Source organism: Cibotium barometz, chromosome 39 (genome assembly GCF_041138505.1).
Source record: "Cibotium barometz isolate CiBa-2024 chromosome 39, ASM4113850v1, whole genome shotgun sequence".
In the NCBI taxonomy this organism is placed as follows: Eukaryota; Viridiplantae; Streptophyta; class Polypodiopsida; order Cyatheales; family Cibotiaceae; genus Cibotium; species Cibotium barometz.
This window is the reverse complement of record NC_141084.1, coordinates 35,096,645-35,113,003: the sequence shown is the minus strand read 5'-3', so window position 1 is coordinate 35,113,003 and position 16,359 is coordinate 35,096,645. Positions and strand designations below refer to the sequence as shown.

The 16,359-nt window shown below is 41.7% G+C and overlaps 1 protein-coding gene across 2 annotated transcripts in view; it reads left to right on the top strand.

Annotated features, from left to right (window-relative positions):
• The window catches only part of LOC147616024 (nucleoid-associated protein At4g30620, chloroplastic-like), a 2,663-nt gene extending 398 nt beyond the window's left edge, over positions 1 to 2,265 (top strand). The window contains exons 2-7 of one of the 2 annotated variants that reach the window (XM_086778666.1): positions 74 to 219; positions 772 to 872; positions 969 to 1,008; positions 1,135 to 1,206; positions 1,395 to 1,451; positions 1,669 to 2,265. In XM_086778666.1, the coding sequence (XP_086634792.1) occupies positions 74 to 219; positions 772 to 872; positions 969 to 1,008; positions 1,135 to 1,206; positions 1,395 to 1,451; positions 1,669 to 1,743 (491 nt within the window). In that variant the 3' untranslated portion in view covers positions 1,744 to 2,265. The remainder of the gene's footprint in view (positions 1 to 73; positions 220 to 771; positions 873 to 968; positions 1,009 to 1,134; positions 1,207 to 1,394; positions 1,452 to 1,668) is intronic. The other variant, XM_086778667.1, reaches the window with a different exon arrangement.
• The last annotated feature ends 14,094 nt before the right edge of the window (positions 2,266 to 16,359 follow it).

Here is a 16,359-nt window from a genome sequence, read left to right as displayed (position 1 = left end):
CGCAGGGGAGGCCCTCCGTGAGTGGCTATCGAGATGCGAAGCTTTTTTATGTTGTTTTTTTCTCTTCTTGCAGGTTCTGGTCTTGTTGAGCGCACATTTGTTCCAGCATTGTCTGCGGAGAAAAAAAGCTTTCGTATGAAGGGAAACTCGATGAAAATCACAAGCCTTTTCGGAGGGAAAAAGGAAAGCACAGAGAATCCAGATGAAGCTTCCAAAAAGGTATGCTTCACCCACCAAAGTAGCAGCCCTATGCATCATCATCACTACCCAATCAGTATTATGGCCACCTGAGAGGATTTCATTCCCCCTAAGCCCAAATCCTTTAATATGGTTGGTGGGTAGCATCACGATGAATGTCATCACCGTCACCACCACCATCATCGTTGTATGGCGATATCCTCAAACTCAAATCCTCTTGAATCTTGGGCCAAAATCAATATGTGAAACCCACAAAAATTGCACCTTCATCATCATCCACCCTTCAAATCATTCCTCGCAAATTCAAATCCGGGTCGTTCCATGGTGTGAAACCCACTAAATAGGAACCCTTTCATCATCATCATCATCCACCCCCTGTCACTATGTGAGGCCGCCTTCATCACCCACAAACCCAAATGTTGGCCGGCATTAACATGTGAAATACATAAAGATAGGAACCATATTTCACAATTGACTCCAGACTGTGCATACTATTTTAGCTGAGCAGTTCTTGTCTTGGTACAACTTACAGAACAAGCAAAAACAAGTACTCATGGGTGATTTTTTGCACAGGCTGGATTATTTGGCAACATGCAAGGTCTGTATGATACTGTGAGAAAAGCTCAGCAAGTAGTTCAAGTCGAGGCTGTTCGTGTGCAGAAGGAGCTTGCCATGTAGTTCTCTCACACCATGTTTGTCTATTGGATGGTTGGTAGCCGTATTTCTATGCAGGATTGCTGGTTGAAGCTTTTATTTTGTATATGTTTCAGTGCTGAATTCGATGGTTATTGCGAGGGTGAGCTTATCAAGGTAGGCGAAATAGTTTTGCAATCCACATTTGTCTATGATCAGCGTCTTGGTTTGGAAGTCGTGGATGCGGTGATAGTGGTATTTTAAGATTGCTATGGCTTTTTTTATTTGTAAATGTTCAAGCAGGCTACATTGTCTGGAAATCAGGAACCTGTTCGTGTAGATATCACTGAGGCTGCCATGGAGCTTGGAGCTGAGGTAGGAAGAAAGTTCCTTACCATTTTTAATATATGTCGACGTTTCATGTGGAATGATTCCTATGCCTTACCACCATCTCGGACCTATCTTGGATCTCTGTATCCATGTCACTGTGGTGGGGAGGGGGTTGGCAAAGATGGTTTGCTAGGTAGCAGCTAACCAATGGCTTTGGGCTTTTGGCTTTGTAGAGGGTTTCGGCTTTGGTGACAGAAGCTTACAAAGATGCACACCAAAAAAGTGTTCTCGTAATGCTCCCATTTCTTTCTTCTCATAATCTTAAGACTTACGAAGTTCCTTTTTTCCTTGTGGATACAGTCTCATAGATGCCAATACCCCATAAAACAAATTGTTTCAAACATAGCTGTTTTTTCAAATGCTCGAAAGACATGTCTCTGCTATCAATGTTCAGAATGTGCAGCGTAAGATTGGTCTGATTAATGATTTCTATTTCTGGTTGTGTAGGCAATGAAAGAACGGATGAAAAATCTTGCAGAAAGCCTCGGGATGCCTCCAGGCCTAGGTGGTGGATTGAATTGAGAGAAGGGGCCCAACCAACCAGTCCATTTTTTGTCCCATTGAGACCTGCCTTTTGTTGGTTGGTGTATGTGCAAGATTGGACATGTGGACACTACAAGCATTCTTCAACACTGAGAAAGTCACAAAGGTACATCGGAATATTGGAATTTGCAGTAGGGAAATTCAATGAATGGGCAGGGATGAAGCAAATGAAGTGTTTTGTGGGCAAGTCACTTGCGCTGGACCAGACAGTTCTAATGTGTACACTGAATACAACACTCGCGTGAGGCTTGATTTCCCTCTTACCGTCTCCAAGACCCTGCTGGCCATCGTATGGTTAAAGGGGTACTGGACAGGCATTACTTTTTGAATAATGTACTTGCAGAGTTTTGTATGATTTCATGCCCCGTCTGATGGGTACCAGTTCCCTAGCGCGTACTGATGCTGTATAAGCCCAGCGGGATTGGAGTTTCACGTGGAAATTCTATCTGTGAAGGCTTTGTAAGTTATTCCCATGATTAAAAGATGTTAGATTTGAGTGCATATTTTTCAGCATTTTAACTGTCTGTTGCAGCAGTGTCAAGCATACATAGTGGTACTTAATAGCAGTCAGTACTCAGGTGCATTACACATTTAGCCGCATCACTTTTGTCAGAACATCTGACAATGGGGCCGGGGGCCGGGGTCTGAGATGCGTAATCTATCTCTCATTCTGCTAGCAATACTTGAGATTTTGTGTGTTAGTTTTTGTTCCAGGGTCTTGCAGTCCAATGTTATCAGAGCCAAAAGAAGGCATTCTGCCCTTTAGACCCTGGTCACCGTAGACTGAAGTACATATGGCAGCGTTTCTCCTCCATCTGTTGCAACAGCTTCATGCATACATGCTGCTTTTGGATCATGAGAATGTCTTTAAGTTTGTATGGGACTGCTACTTAATAGGAGGTAGTCAATACTCAAGCGCATTGCATATTTACCCTCTCTTAACTTTTTGCCAGAGCATCTGTTGACAGGGCCGGGGGCTGGGGCTGATGGTCAGACAGGCAAACGCACTTGTCCATAGCGCGTCCGCTTGAAAACTGTGGGCATATGTGTAATGCACGTCACATACTGTTACAAATACTTAAATTTTTATGTATGTGTTCTTTCTAAGATCCTGCAGTCCAATTTGTCAGAATAGCCAACAGGTGGCAGTCTGCCACATAGGCCCTGGCCTCATGTGTGGTTTTAGATCTTTGTGAAGGTGGTTCAAGCCTCACATGTGTAATCTATCTTGGATTGATTATGTGGTTTTACGCATATCCTTGCCACACTCGAGGTGTGGCTATGAGCTTTACTGAGAGAGGATGTGAGGAATTTTTAACTGTAATCTATCTTGGATTGATTATGTGGTTTTATGCATATCCTTGCCACACTCTTGAGGTGTGGCTATGAGCAAGGATGTGAGGAATTTTTAACTGTAAGGAGTATGCAAATTCTCAAGTGCTATGGTGGTTTGATGGAGTTGATATTTTATGTAATAGGCCAGCAGAAGTGATCCATGGCATGCCTAGCATTCACCATTTTCCTGCATATGACAAAATGGTATTTTGTGTAGCCTTTAGACCCTCCAGGGTTAGATGATTTCAAGCCTTGGCACTGCCCACTCATGGAGATGATTTCAAGCCTTGTCACCCCATGCAGCTCAGCCCCATCATGCCATGTACTTGGTCATATGAGCACAATGTTGTGGAACACAGAACTGAAAGCTGCTGGGAAATCTGGGAGGTGGCCCTGAGAGTTGAGGATTGCCTGTGTATGCTGCTGGAGGCGAGATGGCCTTCATGAATCCACCTGCGTGTCTCTGTGATGTTCTGCATAAGAACTCAAGAATCTCATGCCTAGAAAGTGGAATGTGCACTGAACAAATTCAAGCTTCTTCTCATAAATGGTAAAGGGTCGAGTTGGGGGTCCTCGTGACTGGACATGCTCCTTGGGGGCCTGACTTGCTGCTACTTGCCTTAGCTGCCACCTGCCTTGTGGGTGTGTCCATCAACTTGGTCTCTAAGAATTCAGCATAAGAGTCGGTCACAGGCGTCACTCCTGATCCAGCTTTGGCCTTTTGGGGTAAGGAGAGTCAGTGGTGGGTGAGGGAGCCAGAGGGGTGTGCTACAGAAGGGGCTTGCTTGGGGTGGTAGCACTGTGGTAATTGTATGATTCAGGGAGCCAGAGGGGTGTGTTGTGGGAAGGGGCTTGCTTGGGGTGGTAGCACCGTGGTAACTGTATGGTTTAGGGAGCTCTTCCCAACCTACATGGTCGTAGATAACTTTAGCGAGGATTATGTGGCGGGCTTCGAATTTGCATACAAGGTTGGTGTAGATGGTGGAAGTGTTTGGCCCATTAATAGGCATTCCTTGCTTCAGACAGGCGAGGACGGAGAGGTTGCATATGGTGAATCTATCGGTAACCAAGTTGGGGTGTACCTCCACTTCGCACCATCCTTGTTGGTAGGTCCTCTAATAACATACTTGACCATCCCTTGTACACCACTAAGCTTCTAATATGGTTTGGTTGCAGATGGTGGAAGTGATTGGCCCAATTCACAGGCATTCCCTGCTTCAGACAGGCAAGGAGGGAGAGGTTACATCTGCGAAATCTATCCATCCATCTGAGGTTTGTGAGCATAGTGAGCACTTTGGCAGGGGTAACCAAGCCGTAGTGTACTCCCACTTCACACCATCCTTGTTTGGTAGGTCCTCTAATAACATCCTTGACCATCCCTTGTATGCCACTAAGCTTTTAATATGGTTTGGTTGCTTTGGGTAAGTGCAGGGCTTCTTGGACATCATCTAGATTCAGGGCTAGGGTCAAGTCAACACCTATTGTATTTTGTGACGGTGCCTATGCAAAGATGCGTGCCATATGAAGAAATGAATTTGAAACAAGTGTCTAGGTCCGGCCCCCAAGTGGGAAGAGCAGCCAACTTGTCGAGACCCAGTCTCTCCATAACTTTGGGCCTCTTTGTTACCCAAGTCGGAAGAGCAGCTAGCCCACTGAGACTACTGAGACCTAGTCTCTCCACGTGCTCCATAACTTTGGACCTCTTTGCTACCTAGTAGGACTCTCGGGTGTGGTAGGTGAGCTTGTGCTCCACTGTCTTCTTTGATTGGATCCATCTATGAATCATACGCCCTTCGTCTTCTCTAAGTAGCTCCACTCCCAGTGGGGAGAATTGGGTGGCAGCCACGTGGTACTCCAAGAGCTTGTGGACTTTGGTGGCCTTCCTGGGGAGAATTGGGTGGCAGCCACGTGGTACTCCAAGAGCTTGTGGACTTTGGTGGCCTTCCTCTTCTTTGTAGGTGTGAGCAACACTGTGTTCGATGATGTTTCTGAGGCACTGCCTGCTCCATGTCATGATGGCAATGGAGTAGTAGGGGAGAGGAACGGACATAGCACTTAAGGGGGCTGCGAAGGTGTAAGTGATTTCTAGATAAAAGTGGCAAGAGTTTGGCTACTAGGAGAGTGAATAGTGAAAAATGAGAAGGGGCCTAGCTTGTAGCTTTTTCCCGATAATGTACGTATGAATGTTGGAATGTACGTATGTAGACTATTCTTGGGAACGTGCATACGTAGAGCGGTGTATAGGCGTCCGCAACATTGAACATCAATATGAAGCATCGAATGCGCATGTTTGAAGAATGAACATGCATGTGCAAAATAAACGTGCGTGTGAAGCATGGACCGTGTGCACAGAAATGAACGTGCGTGCGGAGCACGGAACGCATGTGTGCAGAAATGGAATGTGTGCGTAGAATGAATGTGCATGTGCGGAATTGAACACGTGTGTGCATATTCGGATAAATGTCAGAACAATGTGTGTGCGCAAATATGAATGTGGATGCACTACTTAAGTAGATTTGCATGTATCCAAATATGGTGAATTGGGTGCTAGCAAGGGTGTGTGCTCGAGTTGTTTGCATGCAAAAAGGTACTTAGTGAATATGTAGGTGCAGTGTTGGGCTGCGCTATGGAAGTGTGTTTAAGTGTGTTTAATTAGTGGTGTTCTGATCAATTGCGATCTTGGTGCTGGGCCATACCATGGACCGAGTTTTCACCCACAATGTTTCCCTATCCTGAGATGTACCTAAAAAGCTAATGATTGGAGAACTACTTACGTGATTGGAGACTCGTTCTCATAGTTCTCCATCACTCATGTTTTCTTCTATTTCTTTGTGGCCCACCTAGCTAGGCTTGAGGTGCCAGTAGTGTTGGCAACCAAAGGTTACCACTTAGCCTTGGTACTTTAGGTATTGAGGGTAATGACGGTATGATATTGAGGGTAATGACGGTATGATTTTAGGTACCCAAATTCTCTTGTTACCTTTGTCTACTAGAAGGACATTAGGCACCCGCTATCTTTGGGTAGCCCTCGTCTGTTGGGGTTGCCTTCTTTGATGGGATAGTTTTGACTGTGCTAAAGTTGTGTTTGACCTGCATGGTATTCTTGGGTTTCTAACAACTCTTTCCTGATGAACCATGCCTTTGATTTAGTGTTGGTTTTCATTGCCTTGCATTGCGATCCACCTTGTGGTGCAATCGTCTCATCACTGACTTATGATGTTTTTTTCTCTTGGGTATCTAGAAATGTTTTTGTCCTTCATAATACCCTTGTGCCTGGAGTATTTCCTTTGGCATCCACCATTTGTCACCTTTACTATAGGAACTTCAGTGTTGTTGGGAATTGGTGGGCTTGGGTACCTATGGGTCTAATTTTGCAAGGTTAGGAATGTTAGAAGCAAGGGTGTTAATTAGATTAATCCTCCTTAGAGATGCTAGTTGTGCTGGGAGGGTATGCAAGGACAAGGGTTGATTTGGCTTGGGTGAGGCTTTTGAAGGAACTTGGTTACTTACCCTTGCCTATGGGCAAGTAAAGGATCGGCCTCTTTTTGAGTGGCATGGTTGGAGTACGGGTTTCCTTTGGGGGCTTGATTAGCTTGAGTACTTCTTTACTGGAGAATGGGTATTTGGTGTTGACGCTTTGTAAGACACACACTTCTTCTATTATCAAGATGGTTATCTATCCCAAGGCTAGTTGCAAGGTAGCGGTTCTTAAGTCCCGGTTGATTTTATCCATCCTCATCCAAGAAGTACTTCTTCATGCATGGTACCTATAGGCATGACATAAGACTTCTCTTCCAAGGGGTTATTTCCAATGTGAAACATGGCAGTGAAAACTCCTATGCATATGGTTTGTAACGAGTTCACTCCTTCCACCTGCACTTTTGTGGGGGTTAATGGCAGTTGTAGTGTGCACTATTTCTCATGAGACGTTAGGTTATGGCTGGCTTTCTTGAGTCCATAAGTGGTAGCTTTTGTTCAATACCTAATTTTGTGGTCGTGCCTAGCCAGAGTTTGGCAGGCTTCACCTCCCAGTCTTCTTTTTCTCTTCTAGGTCAATGACTTGGGCCATGTAATAGAGATGTGGCAGTTGTGTAGCTTGTCTTACCTTAGCTTCATTCGTAGCCTATGCTAAGACTTTTTTTCTTGCTCTTCTTATGGAGCGAGAGTGTTTTAGATTATGCCAAACCTGAGGGTTCATCCCTCTCTGTGGCCATTAACTTGACCGGAACCTCGAAAATATGGAGCTCTTTTTGCCATTGGTGGCAAAAGTCCACATAGGAGTCTATGGCCTCGATGTATCAAAGCCAATAGTCTTTGTTTCCTCCTTAGAAGAGGTATAAATCCTTCTTTTTTGAGCATTTTGAGGCCCCAAGCTACCACCTTGTGATTGTGAATATCGCCTTCAAATTCTAGTGTACGTTGCATTGTTGTGGCATATCTCGTGCCTGTTTTAGTTGGGAGGATGTACATATATATACCAAAGAAATTTCCTTACCATCCACCTATGACATATCTCATGCCAGTTTTAGTTGGGAGGATGTACATGGTTGCAAGGATGTGCATCTAGTTCTTAGAGTCTTCCTGCTCTGGGAGAGAAACAAACCTGAGCTCTCACACTGCTCATCCAATGTTTTGTGACATGTGAGGTACATGTTTATTTATGCAGTGTTATTTGTGGTTATTGAGTCTTCATCAGCAGAAGGTTCGCCACTCATGGGATGAGTTTTCCATGTTCTGAGGTTTACCTTGAGGGTTTCATTCCTTTTTTGTATATGTAGATATGAACTTTGTCCTAGTCATGAACCATTCTTGTCTCTCTCATAAAGGGTATGCCTAGGATATAGTCATAAGAGTTGGGCTATTGAGAAGAGTTCATTACCGTAAGAGTTGGGTTGCTGAGAAAAGTTCATTACCACAAAAAAGAGTGGCAAAAACGTAGGCCAGAGATCTTGATTCTCACATTATTACACAAAATCCCCATGGGTTTTGTTGTGGCTCCATCAGCAAGCTTAACTATTAGACTAATAGTGTCAAGTGAAGGTTGCCCCTGTTTCTCCTAGCACTGCTTGTTGGTAATAATGCTGATGCCAATCCCTCCATATAGGATGGCTGTGACTTGACTATCCTTATATTTTATAGGAAGGATGGCATTCATGTCATCACTCTCGATATAGGGGCCTAATTTATTCATTGATACTTTTGCAAGAGCTTGGTGAACTACCTCTTCCCTAGTGGGCCGTCCACTCATTTGAGGAGTCTTGAGGTGGTGGTTCTTCCTTGCCCGCTCTTAGTCTTCCATCCATCCAATCCTTTAGGTCTCTTTTGATCCTAAATAAGAGGGTGTTCATGCTACTAAGGACACTTGACTAGATGTAGACTAACTCCAAAATACCTAACAAAACTCCCTTTGAAGTGACGCTGGAGTTGTATGCATAACCTTCTCAATAGTCTCGTACACAAACACAAGCAAAAATAGACATGAACCCCACAACCGGCCTAGGGGCTCATAAACATGGCTTAGAAGTTCATAAAGCATGGCTCAATGCAAAGAACTTAGAGGTCATGTCTTGCTCGGGGGACATAGATTGCCTACATTAGAATTCCAAAATAACCCCCCTCGCCTAAAGCAGGGGAAAAAGGGGAATGATGGAGAGGAGCCTTTTATAAAAACAAGGCGTTACAAAATCCAAAAGGATCCAAAATATATATCTCAGATTTTGGGGGACACCCCAGGTAGAGAACCCTAGACTCAAACATAAAAACTAAAGATTGAGGAAAATCTCCCCCGATGTCGATGAAGATTCTTTTTTGGCATCGTTTCCAAGCTATCAATTCTTAGGCCATCATTTTAACACACATGCCTTAAGATAGGCATCAATGCTAAAAGATCCCAGAACTCCATGGAAGAAGCATAGGATGTAGATCATGTGGTGGTCTTAATAACAAAGACCAAATGGCTTTCTTGGTCTTTGTGAATTCCGTGGTTGAGTAGAAAAATTTCTATCACATCAAACATACTCATGGTAGAGTCAAACATAACATCTAATGTATAGAATACATCCTCTTCTATGACCAAGATATACCACATAGCTGAGAGATTTCAACAAAATTATACGAAGCACCTCTTTGTGCTAATTGTGCGTCCCCCTTGAAGGAAGGAAAACACTATCCATTGAATAAGAAGATACCAATCAGCCCACCTTAAATCTAGGGATGCTAGATTTACGGAGAAAGAATAGGGACCTAGAGAGTGAATAGTGGAGTGTGGAGATATTTTGGGAGTGATTTAAGGAGATGTTTTTGGCTCCTTATGCATTGTACTTTGCCTATATAAGAGGCACTCATTTTCATGATTAATATAATGCTTTCACTCTAAATAAGTGTGATTAAGCTTTCACACTAATTAAACTTATGTGTGATTAAGCTTGACTCTATCCTAATCAATTATCATTACCACTAATCCATGCCTTAAGCATGTCTCCTCTAACCTTTGATCCACCATGATTAAGTTTTAGGGTTTGATTAGTGTGCACCGCTAATGCGAACAGTTGGTATCAGAGCATTGATCCAACTTGTTATTATCTCCGGTAGCTCACACTTAATCCCATCATTGTTTATGCTTAATATTAACTAAGACAATCTCTTTTTAAGATTTTTCTCCTTCTCCTCCAACACCTAAGCTCAATGGACCTTCGATTTCTTGTTCTATAGCCAACTAATTGGCAAGCCATTGCTTGGAGCCTCTTCCTAGTCACATGCGGACTACAGCAGCAACTGGCCAAAATCGCTCGCAAATTGTTGCCTCCATGTCTACTTTTCAGAGAGCAATAGTTTTTTGGTGAAAAACTCAGATCCCAGTGTATATCTTGCAAGATAGAGGCGTTCCTCTCACATTGGGGGGGTTTTTAACATGAGGAAGAAGCCTATGCCCTCCATTTCACACAAAAATGTGACCCACGGGCTAGTTCTGATGCATACAACAACAGTAGCAGGCACCATGTTATAATAAATTTTAAGCTAAAAAGTAGGTTTTCTTGGGTGCAACCAAAGCTTAAACCTCTTCACTGGACAAGGAGAAGAGGTATAGGCCATCAATTGAATTAGATTTTGCTTCATTTGCTTAACATTGCACTTTCTTCCAAATCTATCATTTTTTACTAATCTTTGATTATCCAATGATTACCACCACTAATCCCAGTAATTGAGTAGTCAAATCTACCATTGGGGAGCTTCTCCTTCATGCCATATCATTTTTTTGAAATTTCCCCTTGATTTAGCCCCTCAATTAAGCACTCCAAGTCAAGCTATTTTTTTGCACCATAAATAGTGGGTTGACCTCACTCCAAGTCAAGCTATTTTTTGTACCATAAACAGTGGGTTTTTTTAAATTTGGGAGTGTTATAATTAAACATTTCTTAATATTTTAATTTGCACTAATCAAATCAAGCTTTTTGTGAAGCAATAGACATTTCCCTTGAGCTATAAGCTAAGAGGTAAGAACTTGCAATGGATTCTAAGGGTCACACTGAAAAAGTTTATGAGAAGAGCTTTCATATCGGGCATGCTAAGGTGAAATTTGTATTGATGGAGAAAGGATTTGGCATCGTGGGACTCTTCGGCTTGTATGCATCATATAATTCATTAATCATGCTCATTAATCTTTTGTACAAGGGTAAGACACTGGTCTTTGATAACGTTAAGATCCCCTTAAGCAGATTTTTGCATTACCATTTGTAAGGGATGGGCATTATCATATGATTTATCATTACCTACATAAATCAAAGACAAAGAACTCCAAATTCTACATTGACATGAAGAACAACCACACCGAAGACAACTTCTTTCTAAAGAACAAAGTCAAAGCTCTCCTTATAGGAGAAGAAAAAGAAGTTGAAGAAGACCAAAAGAAGGTCTCACACGAGGCCAACTATGTTGGTGATGAATGGGCTTTCTAAAGAAGCCTAGGACATTGACCCTCATCGTCAAACTACCCCATAGCGTGGGCTCTCACATATGCCTTTTTTTATACTAGGAGAGGCAACATACTATCTTCAAACCCATAGCGTGTTACCTAGGATAATTGACCACTAGGTAACGTGATATTTGTTGAGGGGGGTTTAGTTGATAGACATAGCATTCACCAAATATCTCTGGTCATTTATGTATATGAGGGTCATATGGTCTAAGGTTATTTTATCCTTGTAATTCATCACTGTAGATCAACTTATACCGGGGAATCTCTACTTTAGCAAGTGGATAAGAAGATGCTAATCAAACCACCTTGAATCTAGGGATGCTAGAATCATGGAGAGAGAATCAAGGACCTAGAATCTTGGAGAGAGAATCAGGGACGTAGAATCCTGGAGAGAGCATCAGGGAACAGAATCTTGGAGAGTGAAAAGTGGAATATGGAGATATTATGGGAGTGATTTGAAGAGATGCTTTTAGCTCCTTATGGATTGTACTTTGCCTATATAAGAGGCACTCATTTTCATGTGATTAATATAATTCTTTCACTCTAATTAAACTTATGTGTGATTAAGCTTGACTCTATCCTAATCACTTAGCATATCCATGTCTTAAGCATGTCTCCTCTAACCTTTGATCCACCATGATTAAGTTTTAGGGTTTGGTTAATGTGCACCACTAATGCCAACATTGAACTGCTTCCACATAATTATATGAGGGTTGACAAATAGTTAATGATGATGTTATAGCCTAGCTAGCTGTTGATGTGTTGGTGTTGTTGCCACTAGGAGTAAAGAGAGATGTGATAGCATCGGGCTGAATGCTGCTACTGTTACTGGCCGACAATGTAGCTAGTGTAGATGATGTTGATGTTGCTGCTGCTCCTAGGAGCAAAGAGAGCTGACAAGCATCGGTTGAGGCACACAATGTAGCTAGTGTAGATAACAAGTTGCCTTATGGTCAGCATATAAAGTGGAGCAAATGACTACATGGTGGTGTAGATGTTGCAGTGTTGCCTTACGAGGAGATATATGGGTGGAACAAGCTAAGATGGTAGAAAAGAAAACAAAGCATGATGGCAGTCACATAAAAATACAGCTGGCATGATGAGGAAAAATTGCAGGGTTGAATGGAAGAATGATGGGCTTTGATGAGAAAGAACATTGAAACCCTAAAAGCCTAAAAATCCTAAAAACGTAGAAACTCTAAAGGTGTAGAAAACCTAAAAACACAGAAACCTTAAAAGTGTAAAAACCTTAAAAATGCAGAGATAACATGAGGAGGAGAAACATACGTGGATTGCTTGAGCTCTGATACCATATTGGATATCATAGGAGATCACACACAGAGTTGTGGAGGATGAAATATTAGCATAGTGTGTAGAAGAGAGAGGGAGAGAGGTATTCAAGTATCAACATCATGGTGGAGTGTGTAGAAGAGAGAGGGAGAGAGGGAGAGAGGTATTCAAGTATCAACATCATGGTGGAGTGTGTAGAAGAGAGAGGGAGAGAGGTACTCAAGTATCAGCATCATGGTGGAGTGTGTAGAAGAGAGAGGGAGAGAGATACTCAAGTATGAGAGAGAGATTGCACAACTTGAATGGTATTCATAATTAATGTAAGAATGGACCCAAGTACATGCTTTTAGAGGCACCAAGGCCTTATCTTTTGACCCTAAATAAGAGGGTGTTCACACCTAGTGTGTTCACACCACTAAGGAAACTTGACTAGAGTGAGTTCTGCTTGTCTCTCACAGTATGTCCATTATCACTTGACTAGACTCCAGACTAACCTAAGAGTGAGTTCTGCTTTGTCTCTCACAGTATGTCCATTATCACTTGACTAGACTCAAGACTATACCCAATAGTGAGTCCTTACATAACTATTAGGCATGGTAATGGTATATGGAATGCCCTTTTGAGTGTGGCACACTTCTATCCTCTCCCACAATTTTGGAGGCAATGGCTTTAAAGGTTTTGTCCTCTTCATCTAATCCATGTTTTGAGTCTCCTTGTGTTGCAGAACAAACTAGTGCTTTTCTCGGTCTTCTCTTGAGCAAAGTGAAATTGGTATTTGTGTTGGCTTTGTCTTCGATAGTGGGAACTACTAGAGGTTGTGCTTGGTATACTCTTTCACCAATTCTTGAGCTACTTCTAACTTGCTTTTGTCCTCAATTGGATTAAGATATTTTGCCAACTTTTTAGGCAAGTTGCTAGGCCAATTCATCTTGGTGGTCCATGACAAGTTGGATTCAAAAGAGGATTACAATTTGCATTGGTTTGATACCACCCCTAAGCTGGTGGTGGAGTTGCAAGCTACAAGATGGCCCTAGAAATTCTAGATTTCATTGAATTTTTTAAAGTTTTTTAGTCTCTATATTTGCGAACATTTACAAGGTGAGGAACTTGCATTCCCACTTTGTTACATGCATGGGCATGTGAGATGTGAATGTGCATGGCCAGATCTTGATTGAATTGAGAACATGCGTTCACAAGTCTGGGAACGTGCGTGGCTAGAGAAGATAGGAACATGCATGGCCAGGTGAGATCTGAATGTGCGTGGCTAGATATTGATTGACTTGAGGATGCGTTCACAAGTCTGGGAACGTGTGTGGTAGATAGGAACGTGCATGGCCAGGTCCCTTTTGACTTACAAAAATGCATTCCCAAATGATAATGTACGTTCCCACTTGGGTACATATATATGTTAGTTTGACAACTTCGCCAACTATGGTGGTGAAATTTTGGGCCATGTGATGGTCCAATTTTTAGCCATTTTTATCATTATGGTCATTTATGGAGAAAATATTTTTTGACCTTTCCTTAAGAAGGATATTCTCCAAATTTCCTGCATCTTATGTGTAAACATGCATTCCTAGGCTCTGCTATTGATGCACACAAGCAAACTAGAGAGCAGTTTTCATAGTTTGGCCAAAAAATCTAGGTTTTGACCCTCTAATTCTTGCTTAATGATGTATTTATTTTATTTTAATTTAATAGGATGATTAATGCACTCCTAATCTACCTAAAAATATACATAATTGATGTTTCTATGAGGATTAATGGTGAGATTAATGCCTAAAATAACCAAAACTAAAAAATTTAGCAAATGCAAGAAAAAAGAGCTTAAATCAAAGGAAATGAAAAAGAACACTTAAACATATGCAACTTGAGCTTAAAGGATTGCTTCATGCTCCATTTCCAAGGTAGTCAATTAAATAATAAAACAAACAACAAAACATGAGTTAAACAATACCAATTAATGGATTTGCATTCCAATCAGGCTATGACAATACTTGAAGTGCAAAGTATAGCAAGGGAGTCCTAAGCTAGTGTCCTTTCGTGGAAACGATGCCAAAGATGTTCACCAATTTGAGAACAATTTAGCCTTGCATGATAGAGAGAAGAAGAGGAAGAATGCAAGGGTCTTATCGGGTTGCACCTCTAGCCACTCTTAGTAGAGAAACCCTCTCTTGGAGAGCTAGGTTCCTCAACCTTGCCTTCCCCCTACAAGGAAACCTTGCCAATAGGTGGGGAGAAAGGAGAGAGAGCTATAGAAAGCTCAACGTCTATCTCAATGCCTTGGTAAGTGAGAGCATGGGGGATAAGGGAAGAGAAGCAGAGAAGGAGAAGAGCACTAGCATCATCACACTACCACTCACCGAACAATCCTCAAGCAAGCATCATGCAAAAAAGAGAAGAAAGCATACAAGTAAGCATCAATCATAAGAGTAAGAAATACTCAAACTCAATTGTGATGATGGGATTATGTCCTTTCTCATTAGTCATGTCTTATATACAAGACTTATATTTATAATGCCCGAACGCCTAAGTAATATCCAAGGCCCAAAAGCTAGTCTAGGCTAATTTCCTAGTCTAAGTATATGAGTCTTATGTTGAAATATATGATGTACAAGGTAAAGGATGCGAGGAAGAGGTAATGGAGGTATGAACACACTTAAATAAAGTGGGAATGTGGGTGGAAAAGGGTTTTAGGGTTAGCCAACCCTAGCCCTTGGTAAAGCCTATATAAAGGGTAGGAGACCCTACTTTTTTTTAACAAGAACAAGAATAGCTTGGAGGAGAAGGCTAAGCCAACTTTGGAGTGGCTGAAATAGAAAGTAATACAAGAAGCTTTCTATACATCTTGTGTCCTCTCTCAAGCTATGGTGTCTCCATATTGTTCATTCTTTCATACTTTGCTCTCCTCTTGTTTCCATTGCTTCCACTATTGCTACCTACCTTATCTTGCATCCTATGGTTGAGAGGGGATCTTTTTTGAACTTTTATGTCCAATTCTCACCTTGTCCCATGGTGGCATTGAGAGGGGGTGTTGAAATATATGATGTACAAGGTAAAGGATGAGAGGAAGAGGTAATAGAGTTGTGAACACACTTAAATAAAATGGGCATGTGGGTGGAAAAGGAATTTAGGGTTAGCCCACCAACCCTAGCCCTTGGTAAAGCCTATATAAAGGGTACGAGACCCTACTTTTTGTAATAAGAACAAGAACACCTTGGAGGATAAGGGTAAGCCAGCTTTGGAGTGGCTGAAATAGAAAGTAATACAAGAAGCTTTCTATACATCTTGTGCCCTCTCTCAAGCTATGGTGTCTTCATGATGATTCAGTAAGTTGTTTATGCTTGTTCATTCTTTCATACTTTGCTCTCCCCTTTTTCCATTGCTTCCACTGTTGCATGCTCTAGATACCCATGATTCTTAACATATTATATACAAGACTCATATTAACAATTTCGGACCGCCAAAGTTATAACTAGGGGCCCAAAAGCTAGTCTAGGATAATTTCCTAATCTAAGTATATACTACAAGAATTATACAAGTTGTTGTACCACGCAAAGCCCTTCATATAAATTATTATAGGAAATCTCCATGCATTATATAAGTTGTTGTACCATGCAAAGCCCTTCATATAAATTATTATGGGAAATCTCCAAGCATTATTTAAGTTGTTGTACCATGCAAAGCCCTTCATATAAATTATTATGGGAAATCTCCAAGCTTACGATTTGTATAATGCTAGAAAATAGTCAAAACCGAGATTATGACTTATGTAATGCAAAAAAATAGTAAAAAAGTACATACACCCACAATCAGCAATACATGTGTAATCACTATCAAGACACCAAAAATGCATTGTTGCACTGCAATAACCAGTATTCAGATAGAAATAGTTCCAAATTGAAACTTTCCAAAAAACCTTGCAGTGGTCGAAATGGAGGCCAATACGTGCCCAAAATGCAAATCTGGCTATTTAACATCAGTACAAAGTACTC